Raw genomic sequence first — 23,322 nt, 5'->3', positions numbered from 1 at the left:
TCTGTCAATTAAAGAAATACATAAATAAGTCTTGAGAATTAAAAAAGAATATGAATTCTTTCGCAGAAAATTGCACAGAAGTCACAAAGTAGAATCACGAATTTAAAAATATTTCGTTACCTGGCACGGATAAAATATAAAACTTCTACTGAGATTAGGCCTGGCCTTTATCGATGTAAGAAACACTCTGTGCTGAATTAAAAGAAATTCACTATTTTCTTCAACTCTGGATATTATTATTTTTGGGGTTTGTCTGAAGCTTCCGTTCATTTGAAACGTTAAAACTTAATATCGATGAGGAAACTTTGTTTCCAAGTACAACTATATATGTCTACTGTAGAAAGACCGGATACATGTTCACTATAAAACAGTGTTTGTTACATTTTTGACCGTACTAGACGATCAATATTCGTTTATACAGTTTGCTTAGGCCAGATACTTTAGTGCTGAATTTAGAATTCTGAAATTACTTTTTCTCTTTTATTTCACGAACCTCTTTTCATTCACAAAATAGAGTGGTTATAGAATATTTTATTTTGTTATTTGCAAACAGGGTTCATGAAGGTTGTCATTCAGATAAAGGTAATTAAAAACTTAAATTAAAATTGACAGAAGGCTTCATCACGAGCTACCAAAACCCATAAAAGAGCTTTAGACTCAGACTATCAATTAATTTAATACAAAGCTTGACTACATACAATCTGCTTGATCAATCTGATCATCAATAATTTACATTGCACTTTGTAATTTTAAATTACAAAATACAAAATATTGCTGACTAGTTAATTCTTGTACAAGAAGTCAAGAATAGAAAACAGACTATCACAATATTATAAATATAATACAATCAAAGAAAGCATTAAACAAATAATAATAAATGACCACGTTTAATGGATATCAAATATCTTTGGATTCAGGCTTAAGTCTTCACGCTCAAGAATGTTGTTCTGCACGAACTCTATTCTTAAATACTAAACAGTATCAAACCACTAGAGTCTCTTTTGCACATTTTAATGTTCCACTTACGTTTCGATGTCGAAAAATCATCTGGGTCACAGCCTCGCATCTTTGCTCTATTTTTCTTTTGTTTTTTAGTTCACTGGTTTGATTGGCAACTAAACGGTAAACATACCTAATTTAATTTTTATACATATCGCATAGGACTTTTTCCATGGGGGTGTTCCCAATGGTCCTGTGGAAGTAAATCAATTCTACTCTGGGGGCAGGAACAGCCCTCAGAAGGGGCAACAATAGTAACAGTCGGCCAAATCTCTCGGGTCTTCCGGGTTGCTGCGCCCTCGCGTGTTGTCCCAACATGACCTGAGCTTGGTCCTGCAGATTTTCTATTTGGCTTGAGTCTTTTAAGCCACGGGTTTCTGTAAAGAGGGTTCAAAATAAAGGTGTTCGAAAATAAAATGAAGCATACATTAATTCATCTACGAGTAGGGGAAACTATTCTAGATTAGGTCAGAAAAATGTATAAAATTTGTAAATTATTTGTAGTAAATTATTGAATATAGTAATTTATACTGTAAGAAGGCTTTGGCAATAAAACTGGCAATAAAATCAATTATTTAGTTGCTTTTCATGTTTTTAAGAAACAATCTCGAGCAATGTTATTTATCTCTCTCCATCTTCGAATAGGTCATTCCTTTTGGTAAAAAAAATAGAGACAAAAGCACGCTCATTCATGCAAAATTGAAAAATGTCACATGTTGACTTCTGAATAAAACTATTCTAATGATGAATAAAACAGTTAATTGTTTCACATTTCATTTCGAAAGTCATATCGTTGGTTGTGCTGCTCAAAAGTGATACCAATTAAAATAAGTAATTACCACTGTAACCTAAATATTTCGACAAAATTGGGTTCAGTTATACTAAATGTTGTGGTCAATATTGAAATCAAAAGCTTAAAAAAATGTAACATGTAAAAAAAATGTAACATGTAATCTCAGGCCTACTCTCAGAAAAATGTTTCTTAATCCAAAAAACTGTTGTACCAACTGAATACTTTATTTACCAACAGATTTTGTTAATAAAATCAAAAAATTTGGTTGTGCCAAGTAAATATTTTGTTGATCATATGACAACCATATTCTATAGTTGAACCAACAAAAATGTCGTTGATTCAACAAAATCCTTTTCCGCGAGTGGCTAGTGTCAATCTTAGATATAGGTTCTTCATTCTGAGAGACTTGATAAAGGCAAAAATAAAACCATGAGAGGAGAATTTAATGATCAATAAATAATGAAAGTTTACCTGGTCGAAAGAGGACGATCGCTTTCATGCAAGCAAATTCTGCAGGGTCCACTATGACAGCCTTGTATCTTTGTAGAGTGTCATGAAGATGCCTAACATCAGCCGCGACCTGACTTGGTTTTCCATTTGGCGCCAAATGCATTCCAGAATGTGGGTGTGGGTGTGGTGAAACAGTCAAGGCAGTGAGTTCAGCCGCACTAAAAAGTGGAGATGACTCCAAAGGGAGGCACCATTGAACAGCATTGAGTAAAAAGAGTTCCGACCAAGCTTCCTCTAATAGTATCACTTGGTCCCTGAATGGTAAACTCGCGAAGGAGGGTAGATTTTTTGCCCATTTCACTGCCATAAAAAGTAATCGAGCACTGGTTTCGTAAACGGTTTCTGCACTCACTGGTGAATACAAGGTTGGGACTATTGGAGTCAATTGTGTACAGGTACTTCGTTGTGGCATCAGAGGTTCTTCATTTGTCACATCTATGCTGTCTTCTGAACCATTTCCTATTTAACAATCACATATTTCTCACTTGAGTTTATTTTAATAGCTTATTTTTAATTTATAGTGGAACCTGGATTTAATCAGACCGGATTTATGTCTTTTCGAGAATTAATACCGCGACGGTTTCTGAGTGAGAAAAGGCGCGGGGACGAAAGGAGCGGTGCTCAGTTAAGCGCAACAAACAGCATGAGGCAGTACTCTTCATGCGTTAGTTGCATCAGGTTGCATAAAGTGTCTGGACTTAGGTTGAAGACCACTACAAAGCCATTCCCGAAACCGTACTTAATTCCAAGTTTCAGTGTAATTCATTATTACGCATCCCGATTTTTATTTCCTAAGATTAAAAATATCAACAATTTAAAAATCCGTTATTAAACAAATTTTTCAATATTCAGTTTTAGACATTTTTGAATCAATAATCTATCATTTCGAATTGAAAATGTGATGAGTTTGAATGAAAAACGTTCCACAGCAAATTTTTTTAGATTAGATAAAATTTCGAAAACTGACCGTATTTCGAATGGGATAAAAAGGATTTAAACTTATATAATTTCCAAAGAAAAAAGTTTTAAATTAAACAGTTAAATTTTTTAATAGGGAATTTAAAAATTGAATTAATTCAGATTAAATTTTTGAAAACAGGAAAATTTCAAGACGTTAAAAATTGAATATTTTCAAATTCGAATGTTCAAAATTGAACCACTTAAAATTCAAAGCAATTTAAATTGTATTATTTATAATTAAAAGTGTTTACAATTTCTTAATCTAAAAAATGTGACAATTTGAAATTGAAAACTAAATTGAATTTTTCCAAGTCAAAGCTTCTGAAATTCTAGAATTAAAATTTTTTATTACATTTAACAAATTACAATTTAACATTGAATATAATCAGACAAATTTGTCAAAAATTAAAAACTAAATTCTCCGGAACGTTGAAATTTAAACGAATCCAAACTTAATTTAGAAATGAAAAAAATATAGCCGCCAAAAATAGCGAAACTAAAACATTCTTATACTCAAACCCACTATTAACAAGCTCAAAAATTTCAATTATTAAAAATAAATTTGAATTGTTAAACTTTAAAACTGTAAGCATTTCAAATTAAAGAAATTGTTAAATTAGTGCTGAGGTATTAATTTACTTTGTTTAATTTTTATCAATCTTTTGTCCATCTTTTATCTATATTAAATTGAGTTTCCTATGTGTGAAACTCCACTATGTCAAGCTTCTCAATTCAAAATTGTTTTTGATTTTAAAGTTGAGTTTGAAATGTTTAATATTTTGGAACATTCTCAAATAAAAGATAATTCGATTTTCAATGAATTTCAGCAGAAAAAAATCACTCATTTTCACGATTCCAAATTGAACAATTTTAAATATTATCAACCTTTAGAGTTTAATTATGTTTAAAACATTGGAAGTGATACGTGTCTGTTTTTTAATTAGAAACTTTCAAAATTGAACTTAAACTTGAAGCGTTAAAAGTTGAACAATTCCAAACATTGTTTAAAAATTAAAGGATTCTTAAATTAAGATCTCGAAATTAAGTTGTAAAAATAGTTTAATTTTAAATTGTACATTGAAATCGTTAGAATTTAATCATTTTAATCTAAAGTGAAAAACTAATAACTTGAAATACTTGGAAGACGAGGTATTTCCGTATCTTAAGTACTAAATAGTATTGTATTGAGAAAGGGCAAAATTAGTCAAAAATACGTATTTTTAATGAGTTAAGCACTTTACTCATAAGTTCTAATACTTTAAATATGGCAATATGACAATATGTCAACCTTAAAAGCCTTTGAAAATTTCTTAAAATGTCTTGGTATCTTCTGATAACTCATGAAATCCTATAAATTTTGTTGTAATCCCACAAAATTTCTTAAATGAATTTGACATGCTATTAAAAACTTGAACAAAATTTAGTCCGTCAATTAAAACTTTTTAAAGCATAAATATAAAATACAAAGTGTTCTAAAATTATTTGAAATTCATGAAAAAACCTCTCAAATCCTTTGAAATACTCTTGAGTCACTTAAAATTTATATAAAATTTTTGAAATTCTTTGAAATGTTTTAATGTTACTTGCAATTCTTTTGGAAGGGTTGTGAAATATTTTGAAAAGCTTCGAAAATCCTCAAATTATTTTAAAATACTTTTTAATTTCTAAGAATGTATTGAACCCCAACGGAAACGCTTAAAATCTTTCAAAATTCTTTAAAATCTTCATAAATCCAATAACATTCTCTGTAATCTCGAAAATTGGTCTTAAATCATTTGAAAACTTTTGAAATTTTTCAAATCTCTTGAAATATATTAAAATCACTCGAAATTATAAGAAATCCTTTAGAATATTTCGGAAACTTTGAAATTTGTTAATAGCGATAATAAAAGTTAATTTGTTCAAATTAAAATCTGAATGATCAACTCACCGGTATTAAATAATGAGAAAATACTTTTTTTTTATTCAATGAAATCAATTTTTATTCTTTTCTCACATTAGATAATTTAAGATATGTATTTACAAGAAAAATAAAATATTTCACAACCATTATGGTCAAAAATGTAATTAACAGTTGTAAACAAATTGAAAGTTAGCAGCGGATTTCATTTTTATATTTCAAATGAAATAAATGGGTTTTAACTGAAAAATGTATTCTTATTTTTTTAAGTCACGGTATATTGTGGTATTGTGATAAATCATAAAAAGCTAGTTGCGAAAATAAGACCAGTCTTATATTTCTATCAGAAACCGATAGTTGTTGCACGGAACAGTTTTTCCGAACTTTTGTCGTTGAATTTAATGTTTTTAGCTTCTTAGTCCTTATTCTGAATACTGGAAATAGATACCATTCCTGTAATAATAAAATTTATTATGATTTTAATTTGTAATAAATGCTTCCTGTTTCGCGTCATGGTGCCAAAATCGCATTATCCGCGCGCGAACTATATCTTTATTTACAATTTTGAAAAGTAACCAATGAATTTCTTCGTATCAAGTAAACTTTTCTTTGAAAGAATAGCAATGCAAAAACTTAGTCAAAGATTTTTTTCAACAATAGAAACATTCTTCTGGATGTTACGATTTTTTTATACATTTAATAATGCAGTCTTTTATCGGCACAACTGAAAAATCCTTAAAAATAACATTCCCGAAAAAGAAAATATTCGATATAGGAAATTCCCGAAATTATAAAATTGCCGAAATATAAAAATGCGTAATTGGAAAATTCCCGAATAATAAAATTAAGTAACAGTTTAATCCATAAAATTTAGAGCATATTCCTCAATAATTAATAAATACTTTCTATGAGTAAAGGGATTTCTTAGCATTTAATTTGTATTCCTTTTTAAATCGAAAACTACACGAACTATATGAAAATAGGCCACATACTCTCCAAAAACATCACGTATTTACAAGCTACTGCTTCCAAATGGAAAAACAAGAATTATTTACACATTGAATCATGCACTTAGTCATGCAATGAGAAAATTAAAACTGTACAATAATATTCTCAAAACATCCCATTTTTCCAAGTTATTAATTTACATAAAGAAATAATATAAGCATAAAACTAAAAATTAATTTTTAAACATTCTTGTTTATTAAGTGTTAAGTTTATTTGAATTTAGGATTGATATAAATATAATTTGCCTGGGTTACTTGAGAAAACTTAAAAAGAGTTTTGAAGATTTCAAATATGCCGCAAAATGTAACTAGACAATTTCCAATAAAGATTAATTATTTTAGAGGATTTAAAAAATTTTAAGGGAAACTTCTGAAATTCAATTTTCAACCAAAAAAGATTTTTCGTCAAAAATTCAAAAAAATTATTATTTAGGGGGAAAATAATCTTTCATATAAAATAAAAATGTTAGAATAGCTATTTATGTTTTAAGTTTATTTTATTTTTATGTTTATTTGCTTTTAAAGTTATATAAATATAATTTAACTAGGATTGTTGAGAAGATTTAAAAGAAATAAAAAAATATTTAATAAATTTTCCCAAACCCATAGAAGTATTTTACTTGGAAAGTTTCGAGTGCCTGTAAGCACCTGTCAAAATCGAAAATTAAAAAAATGCAATTCTTTTTTTCGGACTTTAAACGATATTCGAGGGATCCTTGACTTCCACGACGAAAAAAATATGTTCAATGCATTTTTGGATCCCCTCACTATTTTTAACGTATGAAGTGTAAGGTGAAATAGATTAAGTGTCTAAATAATTGTTCTTGTTCCATTTTGAAGCAATTATACGTTAGGTTGGAGAAGGTCACGCATCTTTTTTCCAAGTTTCACAATATTGCCTTCTTACTGTTTCTATAAATCTGAAAATATTATAAACTCGTGTTTTTTATGTAACTTGTCTATTTTTGTCATTTCCCACATTTTTAACCTCTTTTTAATCAATATATACACCTCTAAATGATTGCATGATCTCAAAGCATTTAACAGTTTCCCAGTATCGAATTGGAAAATATTTTGACTAATCACATTAGGGCCATCCATGTATTAAGTAACACATTTTTTATCAACATTTGATTTTTCTTCTCCCCCATGTAACAAGTAGTAACAAAGCGTAAGAAAGAGTTTTTAAATTCTAAATTTCTGAATTTATGAGATTTTCAGGGTTGCTACAGGTCAAAGCAGACCCGAAAGAGTCAGAAAATGTTCGATAAACTGAAGTTTAATGATCATTTATAATTTACAACACACGAAAAAATCTGATTCTTTAAAAGCACATGCAATTTTTTGAGATCCCTTAGAATTATTGAAATTCTTGGAAATTCCTTGTAATATTGTAAAATACCCTAAAAATGTTCAAATCATTTAAACTTTTTTGAAATCTTTTTAGATTCTTAAAATTGATAAAAATTCCTTGGAATCTTTTTAAATATCCTAAAAACTTTTAAATTCTCAAAAATCTTCCCAGTTTGAAACACAATTTCATTAAAATATTATTAAATATCTTGAAATTGCATGAAATTATATCAATTCTAATTATATTCCTTGAAATCATAAAAACCTTTAAAGTTCCATGAAATCATTTTCAAGGATCTCAAATGAAAAGAATTTTTTTTAATTAAACAAATTATTTCTTTAATTTAAAAGGGGAAAAAGTGATTATTCAAAATGAGAGCGTCTTCGAAGCCTGATAATAAAACTTCAATGAGAAACATGCGTTTTATTCGGTTGTTTCCAACTGAACATAAGTGAACACTTTAATAGGTTTGTCGGTTGCTGTTTTAAATACTTAAGTGTATAAATAGCCCGGAATTAGCCTTCCCATGTCAGGAGAAAAAGAACTAGACTTTCTGATTGTTCTGGTACATCTTCATAAACAGTCATGATGGAGTTCATGGAGTTCTTAATCATTGCTTTGGTGGCACTTTCCCTCGGTGAGTAAAAAAAACTGATCATGAATCTAAAATGCTTATCTTATCCTGGATTGATTAATTTTTGATTTAAATATAAAAAAATCAACTATTAGAAAATCAAAGAATTCTATTAAATTTTTTTTTTCAATTCAACAACTAAAATTATTTGTCGAAGCGCAGAAAACATTATCACATATGAAAAGAGGATAATGTTAATATACAAGGGATATCTCATTTATAAGTGCTTATAAAATTATACATTAACTTTCAACGTATTTAACATGAATTTTTTAACCATTGACTCAATATTAATTATTAGGGATCGAAAAAATATTATATTTTTGCTACTTTAAGTGAAGCAATTTCAAGTAATTCTAAAGCCGATCAGGTTTGCGACAACAATGATTGCGTGATTATTGAGACATATTGTTTTCCAATTTCGGAAAAAAATAATTCTCTATATAATAGAATTTCGAATAACTATTTATTTTTGAAGTTTATTTGTTTTTATTGTAATTTTCCTAATATTGTTTAGAAACAACAACAACAATATTTTAAAGATTTCAGATATATGTCAAATTGAAATTTCAACAAAGAAGTTCATTTTTAAGGAAATTTGAATTTGAACAACATTCTTTAATCTTCAATCAAAAAAGCTGAATTTTCATCCAGTTACATTTATGACCAAAAAGGTTGACATTTTTACCAAAAGGGTTTTAGTTTTTGCTTTCCCTGTTGGGAAAAGTTACCATTTTTGTTTAATCCTACTGATCAAGGCCTCATCTTGTTCGTGTTTTTTCGTGTTTCGCATTTGAATGAATATTTATCGATCGGAAATGATAGAAAATTGCGTTTTGGAATGTATTTTACGTGATTTTTAAAATAATTTCATTACAAAATTTTGTGACTTTCGGTAAGTGACACCGATTTGGATCTAGAATCGGATAAATAATCAGCATATTTTTTTACTTTTTGGAGCCGAAAATTTTTTTTGTTCAAATTTAACCCACTTGTATAATAGAAAAAAAATTGTTTGACTAAATTTCGAAAAGTCAATGACACAGAAGCGTAGATACTGAGGTTAGCTTTCTAAAAGTGTATGGACTTCTTGATATCTTCCAAAATGTTTATAAATACTCAAAAATGAGGAAATAATACTTACAATATGGCTATTCATTCTACACTGGAGAAATTAGAGCACAGGATGGCCCGATGTAGAATGAGTAGCCATATTTGAAATATTATTTCTTCATTTTTGAGTATTCATAAACATTTTGGAATTTGCACAATAAATCTGAATTGTAATAATTAATTTTATTAGTATTGTTTAAAATTTTTACCATTTGTCCGATAAATTACTAAGACAATTCTCAAACTTAAACCGTCCACTGGGGTAGTGCGCTATCTCAAACGATATTCACGTCCGCACAGAACTCATACAAAACACAGATGATCTCGCTCATTGACTGAGGTCGATTACTGAATAGTTGAATTGAATTGTGGTTAGGGTCCCGGACCAAACTGCACATCTCCTTAGTCAGAAGCGTACCTTAAACTTTGAATGGGGTACCGCACTATCCCGAAGGATCATTCTAGGGTTAAAGAATCATTTACAATTAAAATTTTCTATTTTAAAAATAAATTTTTATAATTAAAATTGCTTATTTGGAAATATTCGAGAAAATTAAAAAAAAAAAAAAACTGAAAACAGCCACTTAAAGTAAAATTCGCGCAATATGCAAATAATCAGGTATTCAAAAATATGTGCGCGAATTAAATTTTTTAGTTAATTTAATTTTATTTTTTTTATCGGAACTTTTTTCAGATAGGATTCTTTATTTTTCAATATAGCAGGTATCAAAAGTTCATATCATTATATAGTTATATATGTTTTTAAAATTGTAGGGTTTGTCAAAATCTTCGTAATCCGCGAAGTTTGATCAAAAGGAAGTAGAAAAGAGACTGAAAATGTTTTTTGATTTGAAGACTGGTGGTTCGTAGAAAGAATGCAATGTTGAATTCAAAAAGGCGTAACCCCAAATTGGTGCTGCTCTTGACAAAATTCAAAAGATAACGAAGCTGTTGCGGCAGAAGAAGAAAGCCTCTACACAAATGCTGATCCTGAGTTCATAAAAAAGCTTTATACTAATTGTAGGCGACATATCATGTCACATGTAGCAAGTCTCTCTGCGGCAAGTCACACCTGCGTCATGTCACGACTGCGGCATCTCTATCTAGAGGCTTGTCTCCCGAGCCAAGGAAGACAGACAGTCCAAAGTTCTGGAATTCTCTAATACTCACACTTGCAAAAAATTGTTCGAAATTAAGCCATTGTAAGTTTCTTTAATGTTTTATATAAGTTCCTTATTATAATTTTATTAATAATTGTCCCTCCCTCAAAAGTATACTTTCTATACACCTCTCTGTGATCGTGTCTCCATTCTGTGCGGCGATTCGCAGTTGCTCTAACGACTCCTCTTCGATATCCCCACTAATCTACCGCTATGCAAGCTCCTTGGAACTCATGCGTGTACTCTATTTTCTCTATAATATAGAGGACATTAATAGTAGGGGAGTGTTGGGTGGCCCGAGTCGTCGAGTACTTTGAGCCACCGCAATTTTTTGGCCTGTTGGCAGTAGCATCTCTTCGTCAATAGTGTTGAATGGTTGTTAGACCAATACCTCACTTTTAATAAGGTTTCGTAAAGAAAAGACGCACTTGCTAATCTTGGTCAGACAACGCGTTCCAAAAATTAAAAAAGGTTTTTGCTTGATTAAAAAAAAAACGTTCAGTGAACATTCTCCAACGATTATTCAATGTTATAAACTCGACGAATTTTCACTGTATAAAGTTTTAGTTTAGTATTGAATCATACGTAACTTTTTGAAATTATACTCAAAAAGTAGCGTCATTCGGGTGGTTTATGCCACCCAATTTTTTTATTAAAAAACTTTGTGACTTTCGGTATGTGACTCCGATTTGGATCTAGAATTTGCTCAAGTTTAACCCACTTGTATAATAGAAAAAAATGAGGTTTTTTTTATTAAATTTCGAAAAGTCAATGATACAAAAGCGTAGATACTGAGGTTAACTTTCCAATAGTGTATGAACTTCTTGATACCTTCATCCAGTAAGATTTTGTAGTTAAAAAACAAAACACGGCTCAAACCACCCAACACTACACTACATTAGAAGCAGTAAAACGGGCTAATCAGCCAAGGCTTGTTCGAATATTATTACATGTTTTATTAAACTCTTACTCGGGCGAACCCGGTTATACGTCATAACCGCGGACTAAGTCAAGTGACTGATGAGATTAGAATGTTATAAGTTAATTCAAATAATTTAATACGATGTTTGAAACCTCTTTCGATGATGTTGTAGGTATACAATTACGAGCGGCCACGAGCGTTGGAGGTGAAAACAGTCACCTCTGGATGCTTTCTTAGAGCCACCATCTGCCACTCCACGGGTTTTTAGTCCCTCGCTTCCTGATAGTCAAAAAAGTTTCTACAATGCGACAGGTGTTTAATAAAACCGCCTTCTGAGCTGCTGCCAATACCCTACTTACTCCTAAATATTCAAGATGTTCAGTGCATCTTGTGTGCAAATTGCCTGTAGCCGAAATCACAATGGGATGAATAGATGCATGATTCACATTCCTACATATGGTGTTTACTTCATGCCTTCACAAGCTATACTTGTGGATCTTGGTTGTATAGGTTGACTGCAAATTTCGGTTAAGCGGACAAGCAATGTCGATGATGTAAACTCTTCCACCTTTTTTTCTCGTATCACCATGTCAGGCCGATCGGCCCGTACGTAATGATCCGTTTGGATAGTAACATCCCAATATAAGATGTAATCTTCGCTTTCTAAAACGGGCATTGGTATGCATCTGTAGAAGGGCATCCATTCTTTTAAAAGTCCAAGGTAATGCCCGCTACATCATTATGTCTGTGCGTATATTCTCTCTCAGCCATTACGCGACAGCCATCAATAATGTGCTCGATGGATTCGTTGGTATCTCCACATAATCGGCACCAACCAACCACGTATTGATGTAACACGTGTTTGCGATAATTCTTGGTGCTGACAACCTTGTCCTGTATCGCAATGGCGAATCCTTCCGTCTCTGGATACAGAACACCCTTTCTTAGCCAAATATTAGATGCCTCACTATCCACTTCATTTTGTTCTAACATGTTGAGATGCTCGCCATGGATGGTTTTCTGTCTCCATTTTATTTCTAATTCCTCTATGGTTTCTGCCCTGATATTCAAGGCCCCACCTGAGGACAAATTTAAGGGCGTGTATTCAAAATCCGCTTAACAGATGGTACTGTAAAGCGCAACATTTCAGTTGCTGTTAAAATAGTCTCGCAACTATATAACTTATGACTCACACAGTTTTTTGACATCTACAACGCCTCTACCCCCTAAATATCGTGGTAGAACTACCCTTTCAATTGCTAAATTTCTGTGGTGCATTCGGTACTTCGTCATTTCTACGCGAACAATTCTGTTTAACTTTTCAAGGTCGGTGTTAGACCATTTTATGAGCCCGAAGAAGTACGTGAGGATAGGGTTGGCATATGTGTCAATTGCCCTGATTTTGTTTGCCGAGTTGAGAAAACTCTTCATAATCAATCTGAGTCTTGTAGTGAAGGCAGTTGTTAGGCTACTCTTAACTGCCGTATACTGAATACCCCTAGATTCAAGAATACTCAGATATTTATATGATTCACCTTCAGCCATTTCCTCGCTGTCATTTTCGAACTCGTTGTCTAACTCTGCGGTCCCTAATTCCCCTTTGATTAAATGCACTGTTCTACATTGATCTATTCCGAACTCCATGTGGATATCATTGGAAAACTGCTTTGTGACAACGATCCCTTGCTTCAGTTTTTGGGCTGAACTAGCGTACAATTTCAGGTCATCCATGTAAAGAAGATGGGTCATTTGATTACCATCCTCATTATCATGAATTCTCAACCCATGAGACATGCTGTTTAGTGTTTTTCTCAATGGATTCAACGCTAAACAGAACCATAGTGCGCTGAAGGAGTCTCCTTGAAATATACCCGTTGTAAAGCGTATTGATCTAGTTATTCTTGGTTTTCCATGATCAAAATATCTGATTCATGTATCCCAGAGCCTCATCGCATGGCTTAAAGTCAATAATGCGTGGGCAGATTTTGCAAAGTTGTAAGACTTCAAGCAAATAGTCATGCGGCACGGAAGAAAACGCTTGCTTGTCGTCAATGTATGCCATGTGTAAGTTCCTTTGATGCTAACGAGCTTGATTCATGGCAACAGCGTCCATAGTGATCAGATCTTTACGGCCTCGCGAGCTTTTACAACATCCTTTTGTTCTTCTGTAAGAATGCCATTCTCGTCGCAATGAGAATATACCTTATCTGCAGTGATAGCTGTAAAACATTTAGAAATAGTCGGAAGACAGGCTATCGGTCGAAAGTAAGATGGATTTTGAGCGTCTGGTTTTTTTGGTAACATATACGTAGTACCCTGGAGCATAAAGCCTGGCATCAGATCTGGGTGTTCAATCATCTTCTGAAAACACCTTGCCAATGCAAGATGCACACTTGCCAGGTACTTATACCAGAAGTTGTGCACCATGTCCGGACCAGGAGCTTTCCAATTACTTGCCCTTTTCAAGAACGCTGAAACATCTAAAGCTGTGATGTTTGTCAGTTGCATTTCAGGACTATTGCTTGCCCTTGCTTCCTCCAGTTTGAACCACGCAGTGTCCAAATTGCATCTGTTCATTTTTCCCCAAACACCTGACCAGTAGTTTGTCATATCTTCCAATTGAGGGATTTCGATGCCTTGCTGGTTAGTTGGCTCTACTCTCAGTTCACGATAGAACCTTCTTTCATCTGTCTGAAAGTTTTGATTTTGTTGCCTTCGTGCAGTGCTTTTCTTGTACCGATGCACTTTACTGACATCCATATCCAACCTGATCTTCCATGGTGGATCTCAATTCCTTACTGGGACGAAAACTGCATTTGCAGGCCTAGTTTACCGACCCAACGTTCTAACAGTTGCCACAGCTGCAAAGTATACAAGAGTTTGCACCTCTAACGCAGTTAGTGCTATATTCAAATACGTAGGTAAAACCTTCCTGTCCAGATGTGCTATTAGTGCCCGCATATCATTTGTGATGTTCATTTTGGACAGAGAATGCTTTAGTGTTGGTTGTACATATCTGAACTCTAGTAAAGCATGACCAAAATTCCTTTTAAGGTGCTGTAGTTTTTCTGGGATTTCCCTATCCACATCATCGTTAGTAATATCCGGATGTGGTTCTAATGGATCCGGTACTTGATGTTCATTATCCCTAGCACCTATGCCTTTAGCATCAATCAAGTCTTCGTTGTCCACATCTTTCAAGGCGAGTTCATCAATAGGAAGCTGCTGTTCCACTTCCATTTTGATAGCAGCTATTTCAACAGCCGAAAGCAGCCTGTTTACAGATATTGAGCGTTTTTGATCAGCCAGATTCTGCTAATTTATTTTTGTGGCTAGCACTGGGTGTTTAAGTAAGAAGAGTAGGATGTTCTCTCCTCACACTTTGCCCACATTTCTCTACCAGAAAATAAAGGCGCTTAACATTACTGTTCATATGGTATGTCCATTTTCGTCACTTTTGTGGTTGCTGAACCTTTGCTTCTGCCTCTGGTTGTATAAGGTCATCCACCTCTGGAGGATGTGGTGGTGTTGAATCATCAATAGGTTGAGGAAGAACAATAATCGCGCCTGCTTGACCACCGTTCGACGCGGCTTCCTCTAACTGATGTTCATTGCCGTTGTTTTTCCACGCCAAATCAATCTGTTGTTCAATCTCCATTGCTCGGTCTTCTGTAACATGTAGATTAGTCCTGATGTCGTTCACCTTAGCGATAAGATCTCTTAGTGCTACTTTTTGTATATTAGGATACTTTGCAGCAGAGTTTGTTCTTAAATTGTATCCTTTTTCCATTTTCTTTTCAAACTTCGCACATTAGTAATGGAGACGCACCAATTCATCTTTCATTGTGGTATCGCAATTGATGCTTTCCCACGATATTTCTGTCGAGGTGGTTGGCTGCAAATAGCTAACGCTAGCCAAAGCCACCATCGCCACTATCCCGCATGCTATGGCCCCCAGTTGTGGCTCCAGGGGCGCCCCGACGATCCTCGAGAAGCGACAAGCGTTTCAACATCTTCAATATATCCTCCATTTTTTATTTATGGGTTTTGGTGTTCTACTCAGTCTCTCTCCTCTTCATTATCAGCCTATTTGACATGACAAACCTAGTCAGTAGCAATGCTACCACCAACATACCCGTCAAAGTCATGAGAGGAGTTATCTTTTGGGGTAAGCGTGACTCACTCCGTGAGGAAGAGAGTAATGTGGGAGTGGCGGTATAGATTTTTAGATGAATCTAGAATTTGCAGGTTGTTGATCAATCTCTCTAGCGATGAACCCAAGTGAAGAGCCTCATTAAGTCATCATGTGAAGTTCCCCACTCGGGCCCATTAGTATCCAATGTCTTCAGTTTCAAGCGTCATTCACTCCCCTGACACTCTTTTTATAAACTATTTTCCGCCACGCTTTTGTGTCCTGGCATACCTCTTTAGCTTTCTTCACGTCCATGCATTTTTTCATGTAAGGTCTACCTCTGGGCACATTGCTATTTGCTTTACCTTGATACATTTCTTTCATTAGCCGTTCATATTTAATTCTTTTTATAACGCCCAAATCTTCTCAAAGAATTTCTTCTACACATGTCAACTAGTACCTCCTCTACACCACATTCTTTGAGCATTATCTCATCACTCACCTTATCCATCAGTGTTTTGCCGCATATCATGTGCAGGAATCTCGTGTTAATCGCGTTAATTGTATTATTATCCTTTTCTTGAGGTCCGTCCACTCAGCGCCGCCACCAAGGCAAATTATAAAATGAAATACGCCATATTTTTTTGCTGTTTTTTGCTCTTTAAAGTTCGGAGAAAAGGGTGGCGGCGCTAGCAGGACGTCCACTCAGCGCCGCCACCTACGAAAACTCACTAAAAATGATTATAATGCGATAAACAATAAGTGGAGATTTTTTTTTGCACTATGATGGCATATATTACGTTTCCCAAAAAACTACCTTAAAGTCTTACACAACTACCCTCGGGATCAAAAAGGTTTTCAAAATGGGATAACCACGTTCGACAATGTAGACATGATTTAGGGCTTCAAATTAATTACATGACACTTGAAAATTTCATTTGTTGTAAAACCACCTTGAACAATGTAAAAATGATTCAGAACTCCAAATTAATTACATGGCACTTTAAAATTTCCCCCTTTTTATAATTTTCCTGAAAAAATACCCTTCCACGTTAACGTATTCAGCAGCACATTTATATGTATGAAAAAAGCATTGAAAAATTCAAACTTAGAAGAAACTGTTAGTTGATATTTTTTTGCTCTTTTTTACTGTGCGATAATATATAATTCGTTCCCCAAAAACTACCCCTAAGTCATACATACATACCCCTCGTCATCAAAAACGTTTTAAAAGTTGGAAAACCACCTTGAACAATGCGAAACTGATTTAGAACTCTAAATTGATTACATGGCATTTCAAAATTTCTCCCTCTTCATAATTTTTCCGAAAAACTACCCTTACATGTGAACCTATGCAGCGGAACATATATATGTATGAAAAAAGCATACAAAATAATAAAAATTAGAAAACAGTGTTAGTTGATATTTTTTGCTCTCTGATAATATATAAGACGCTCCCGAAAAACTACCCTTAAGTCATACATACTCACCCCTCGTGATCAAAAACATTTTAAAAGTTAAAAAACCACCTTGAACAATATAAAAATTATTTAGGACTCAAAATTAATAACATAAATATTAAAAATTACTCTTTCATTATAATTTCCCCCGAAACTACCCTTTCACGTGAACCTATGCAGCGGAACATATATATGTATAAAAAAAGCATTGAAAATAATCAAATTTAGAAAACACTGTACGTCGATATTTTTTTGCTCTTTTTTTGCTCTCTGATAATATATAACATGCTCCCGAAAAACTACCCCTAAGTCATACGTAACCTCCCCTCGTCATCAAAAACGTTTCAAAAGTTGGAAAACTACCTTGAAGAATGCAAAAATGATTTAGAACTATAAATTAATTACATGGCACTTGAAAATTTCCCTCTTATTATCATTTCCCCGAAACTACCCTTACACGTGAACCTTTGCAGCAGAACATATATATGTATGAAAAAAGCATAAAAAATAATAAAACTTAGAAAACACTGTTAGTTGATATTTTTTTGCTTTTTTTGCTCTCTGATAATATAAATATTTATATTTCTAAGTACCATGTAATTAATTTGGAAACCTAAATCATTTTTACATTGTTCAAGGTGGTTTTACAACATGCAAAACGTTTTTGATGCCGAGGGGAGGGTATGTATGACTTAGAGGTAGTTTTTGGGTAACATATTATATATTATAAAAGAGAAAAAAAGGAGCAAAAAAATATCAACTAACAGTTTCTTCTAAGTTTGATTATTTTCAATGCTTTTTCATACATATAAATGTGCTGCTGCATACGTTCGCGTGGAAGAGTAGTTTTTCAGGAAAATTATAAAAAGGGGGAAATTTTAAAGTGCCATGTAATTAATTTGGAGTTCTAAGTCATTTTTACATTGTTCATGGTGGTTTTACAACATGCAAAACGTTTTTGATCACGAGGGGTGAGTATGTATGACTTAGGGGTAGTTTTTCGGGAGCGTGTTATATATTATCAGAGAGCAAAAAAAGAGCAAAAAAATATCAACTAATAGTGTTTTCTAAGTTTTATTATTTCGTATGCTTTTTTCATACATATATATGTTCCGCTGCATAGGTGTACGTGTAAGGGTAGTTTTTCAGAAAAATTATGAAGAGGGGGAAATTTTGAAGTGCCATGTAATCAATTTAGAGTTCTAAATCATTTTTGCATTGTTCAAGGTGGTTTTCCAACTTTTAAAATGTTTTTGATGACAAGGGGTATGTATGTATGACTTAGGGATAGTTTTTCGGAAACGCATTATATAATATCGCAGAGCAAAAAATAGTAAAAAAATATCAACTAACAGTTTCTTCTAAGTTTAATTATTTTAAATGTTTTTTTCATACATATAAATGTTCTGCTGCATACGTTCACAAGGAAGGGTAGGTTTGGGGAAATTATAATGGAAGGGAAATTTCTAAGTACCATGTAATTAATTTGGAGTTCTAAATCATTTTTACATTGTTCAAGGTGGCTTTACAACATGCAAAACGTTTTTGATGCCGAGGGGAGGGTATGTACGACTTAGGGGTAGTTTTTGGGTAACATATTATATATTATCAAAGAGCAAAAAAGGAGCAAAAAAATATCAATTAACAGTTTCTTCTAAGTTTGATTGTTTTCAATGCTGGTTTCATACATATAAATGTGCTGCTGCATACGTTAACGTGGAAGGGTAGTTTTTCAGGAAAATTATAAAAAGGGGGAAATTTTATAGTGCCATGTAATTAATTTGGAGTTCTGAATCATTTTTACGTTGTTCATGGTGGTTTCCCAACTTTTAAAACGTTTTTGATGACGAGGGGTATGTATGTATGACTTAGGGATAGTTTTGGGGAAATTATAAAGAGGGCGAAATTTTTAAGTGTCATGTAATTAATTTGAAGCCCTAAATCATGTTTACATTGTTGAAGGTAGTTTTCCCATTTTGAAAACTTTTTTGATCCCGGGGGTAGTAGTGTAAGACTTAGGGGTAGCTTTTTGGGAAACGTAATATATTTCATCATAGAGAAAAAAAAAGCAAAAAAATCTCCACTCATTGTTTGTCGCATTATAATCATTTTTAGTGAGTTTTCGTAGGTGGCGGCGTTGAGTGGACGGACCTCTTTTCTTGGTGGGTTCAGCTCTTGCTACCGTACCTCACAGTCGGTATAAATATAGAATCATCTATTGCTCATTTAGCTCTATTTGCTATATTTTTACTTCTGATAATAGGCCCTGCTCTACCGATAACCTTCTCGCCCTCGTTTATACGCCTCTCTAACTCCCCATCTATCAGTCCGTCACTAGTCAATAAGCTAACAAGAATACATACTTATCAACTTGCTCTATTCTTTCATAATTGAAAAAAATGTTGCGTTATTGTTTTCTCCTTGTTTCCACAAAACACTATAATTTTTATTTTATTTACTTTCATTTTGAGGCCCATGCTCTTCATATTTTTATTTAGTTTGTTCGACATTATTTTGTGAACCTTTTATTGATTTCGCAATAACAACCTTATAATCTGCGGACGCTAACGCACGACCCTCACTGTCCCAAGATCCACACCTTCTTCGTCGAAGAGGGCCATTCTTTTGGACGCTTGTCCATGAATATAATAAATAGCCACGAGGAAATAATACATCCACTAATTCCGGACTCTCTCAGAACTTCCCAAAATTTACTTCTATTCACCTTGTTAAACGCTTTTTCTAGGTCAAAAAATGCACAGAAAACTATTTCCCTTTATCTCAAACTTTTTTCTGTGATCTATCTTGAGCTACATATTTGATCCATACATGATCTTCCTAGCATAAGCCCACTTGGGACTGCCCATAAATTTTCTTTTGTTATTTTCATTGTCATACGAATAAAATATTTTAAATATATGTTACTTGCGGTACTTAATAAGATTTCTTCAATTTTAGCTTATCTAAAATAGTTTAAATTGGGACGTTTTCATTGAAAAATCGTTCAGTATATTTTTTTATATTTGAAACGCTTTCAATTCGGAATTATTAATTAATTATTATTGTTTCAACCATTTTCAAATATTACTATTTGAAAATTTGTTCAATAATGGATTTTGAACTTGTTTATATTTTTAATATTAGGAAATAAAAATCTAGAGACGTGAACGTAATTCCTTGCTTGTGTTTAAATATTTCACGATCACAATTGAAGACTCAAAAAGCAGAAGCGAATGAATGCTCGAGTAGTACGTGGGAGTGGGGGATACCGCGTAGAAAACACGAAGAAGGACCGTTCTCTCTTTCGTTGCGTTGTCTTTTAAATCTCTTAAAAAGTTTAAAGTTGAAAAGTTTAAATGTTTGTAAATCCTATAAAATCGATTTAAAAGCCTTAAAATCCGTGAAAGTCCTTTAAAGCTATTTGAAATCCTTTAAAATCCCTTGAAATCCGCTGATGTTCGGAAATCTTTAAAGTCCTGTGAAATTGTTATGAAATTTGACGAAATCGTTTGAAATGTTTGGAAATTCTCTGGTATACTTTGGTTGAACCCCTATGTTAAATACATGAATCATGGTTTGTACTTTATCTAATTTTTGCATCAATTCTTGTAAAATTTAAGACGTAATTACAAATTTTAAATGTTTAATTTGAAAATTATTTTCTTTGAATGCTTCTACTTAAAATTTCGAATCATAATTGAAGGCCATTATTAAAAGATAAATGATGAAGATTTAAAATTATTCTATTTTAAAGACTCTTAATTGCAAATTTTATCATTTAAGTGTCACAGTTATTAATCATTTTTGAATGGCGAAGAAATAAAAAAATACCAAGACTGTGAAATCAGAAATTTTTCAGTTTAAATATTTCAAACTAAAGTACTGAATTTTTAACGTTTTAGTTTAAAAAGATTTTAACTTATTTTATTTTACAAAATATTAATCAAGTTCTTTAAATTTAGAGCTGTAAATTTGGAATGCAATTCGAAATTAATGATTAGCCAACACACGTTATGCAGTGAGTAATTTTTTTATTTGAGAAGGAAAAGATGTCATATTGATCTGTAATATAGAAATTATTTTAAACTTACCATCATCGGTATCTTGACGAGGTGGAGTATTTGCAGTCGTGGAATTTGTTGTTGGAGCAACAGTTGGTAAAGGCAAAGGGGTTGTGTACCTAGCCATTGCCAATGATACCGGTGGTCTGAAACAAACCAAAAAAATCCAATATAAAATACTCTTAAAAAAATAAATATTAATTTTAATAAGATCTATTTTGTCGTATGTAACGTATTAAACCCGCTTTAATTTAAACCAATCACCTGACCTTAGCCAAAAAACCCCAATCTCATCTCATCTATTATCGTCTCGATAAAATTAGCGCCAACTTCACTCTTTTAGTCCAAATGGAGAATTTTGTTTGCATCCTTAATTCATGAGGGTATTACATCTCGGGTGAATTCCATGTCGCGATTCGCATCCACGTCCCTTCACCAGTGGTTTTCCAAGTTTTCGAGTTTCGCGCAAAAGAGAATTCAGTGTCAAAATCGGACACTGAGAAAAATCAAAACGGAGGTCAAAATTTTGGTCTTTAAAATCGGTCAAATCTGTCCGAAATTAAGGGGAGATCAGAGCAAATGAGGAGTGACATTCGCAGCTTTGAATTTCTCAGAAAGAAGAGACAATTTCCATCAAAATGCCACCATCTCGATCAGGATTCCAACATATCCCAGAACCTAAAAAATCAGGAATCATTACCATCAAAGAACGAAGTGAATCAGTGGCCGAAATGGATATACCAACTGGTCAAAGTTTTTCCTCCTGCTATACGGAGCTTTGTAAAAGACAAAAATTGCGTCCTCTTCCTGTAATTTGTGTTACACTACCACATTACTTGGAATTCACAACTGATCGAGTAAAGATGGATGATTGGGGTCCAATTTTAAATTCTTTATCTTTAGATCGTACGTTAAAATCGATTGGGATTCGGAGTCGATACCAACACAGAAAGCCATTGGAAGAAGTTAATTCAGAGGTAAAAGCAAGAGCAATTGGAAAAGCTCCAGTAGTTTTTACGAGATTTCTTCTTGAGTGGTTGTCACAGAGTGTGGCTCAGTGTGTCAGGAATTCTCCAGTTTTGACTTCACTGGAGTTGGAAGGAATTCCTCTGCCTCCAGATTGTTTGGCGGTTTTGTGTGTGGGATTGTCTAGCACTCAAACTTTGATGCACTTGTCCCTTGCTAAATGCTATATAGGAGATTCCAGTTGTGATTTGGTTTGTAGAACTATTGCTGATGTCCCAAGCATCAGATCTGTGAATTTGGGTCAGTGTGACCTGACCCCTCAATGTGGTCCTGCTTTGGCAGCTGCACTTTCCAGGCAAAAGTTACTCCTTTTTCATGAAACTTGGCAACAATCCTTAAGGTACCGGGAACCAAATTTGGAAGCAATGCCTGGATTGAGGAGACTGACTTTGAACGGAAATCCTCGGCTAGGTTAGTCTTGAATTGATTTCGAATAGAAAACGTTTTAAAACCACAAAACCTTTACTGTTTCAGGAGATTCAGCACTAAGTGACATTATTGAAGCAATTGGAGATAGCCTTTGGTTAAAAGCTCTGGATCTCCAGCATTGTGGTCTCACAGATGTGATAGCAACTGAAATTCTGGAGCTCTTGGACCATAACAAAACTTTAGTAGTTGTGGATGTGAGACTGAATCCTAATCTACGGGATGAAGTAGCTCAAGAAGTTGCAAGAAAATTGGAAGCGAACAACGCCAGTTGCAGATCAGAATATAGATGGCTCAGTTTACCCAAAAAGGATGTAAATAAGGCAACAAAAAGAAATGACCGACAAGATGATCCACTGATGATCAAGGCAAAAAATAAGAGAAGCAAAGATCAACGTCCACCTGGGTTTCCAAGAACTGCACCATGTAGACCGACTCCTATTGAAAGAGGAAAGACGAAACAACCTTCTTCTAGGTCTTTGGAGCTTCCAAAGCCTAAAACTAGTTCTAGAGTTGCCAAAAAACCTTTACATTTGGACCTTAGATCTGAGATGGAACCTTGTGATAGTTTGTTCAATAGTTTTGAGTCTGCGGAAAGTAGGAAGGTGGAAAAACCTCTTGCGAAAAAAGAAGATAATAATGAAGATACTGGTGAGTTTTTATTAAATAAGACATGCGGGTGATGTGAAAAGGAATTTTGATCGAATCAGAGAGTAAAACCTACCAAAAACCAGAAAATTGGTTAGCGAATGTCCATTAATTCCGCAAAACTGAGTTTTTAAATATTTTAGAGCCTCTCTCCTCCTATTGAAAGGATTTGTGATCTTTTTGTGAGCCCCCTCCCCATCTCTTCTTACTTCACATT

General features: G+C 33.4%; 2 protein-coding genes across 2 annotated transcripts in view; one reads left to right on the top strand and one right to left on the bottom strand.

The window, feature by feature from the left end:
• Window positions 1-46: 46 nt before the first annotated feature.
• LOC117170185 (photoreceptor-specific nuclear receptor-like) overlaps window positions 47-23,322 on the bottom strand; it is a 70,166-nt gene continuing 46,890 nt past the window's right edge. Inside the window, exons 5-7 of the mRNA XM_033356774.1 lie at window positions 21,036-21,151; window positions 2,264-2,761; window positions 47-1,376 (exon numbers count right to left, since the gene is read on the bottom strand). Of these exons, the coding sequence (XP_033212665.1) occupies window positions 1,138-1,376; window positions 2,264-2,761; window positions 21,036-21,151 (853 nt within the window). The 3' untranslated portion in view covers window positions 47-1,137. The remainder of the gene's footprint in view (window positions 1,377-2,263; window positions 2,762-21,035; window positions 21,152-23,322) is intronic.
• LOC117170184 (centrosomal protein of 78 kDa-like) overlaps window positions 21,362-23,322 on the top strand; it is a 5,254-nt gene continuing 3,293 nt past the window's right edge. Inside the window, exons 1-2 of the mRNA XM_033356773.1 lie at window positions 21,362-22,442; window positions 22,506-23,108. Of these exons, the coding sequence (XP_033212664.1) occupies window positions 21,644-22,442; window positions 22,506-23,108 (1,402 nt within the window). The 5' untranslated portion in view covers window positions 21,362-21,643. The remainder of the gene's footprint in view (window positions 22,443-22,505; window positions 23,109-23,322) is intronic.

Source organism: Belonocnema kinseyi, chromosome 3 (genome assembly GCF_010883055.1).
Source record: "Belonocnema kinseyi isolate 2016_QV_RU_SX_M_011 chromosome 3, B_treatae_v1, whole genome shotgun sequence".
NCBI classification, from domain to species: Eukaryota; Metazoa; Arthropoda; class Insecta; order Hymenoptera; family Cynipidae; genus Belonocnema; species Belonocnema kinseyi.
This window is presented reverse-complemented; position numbering and strand designations above follow the sequence as displayed.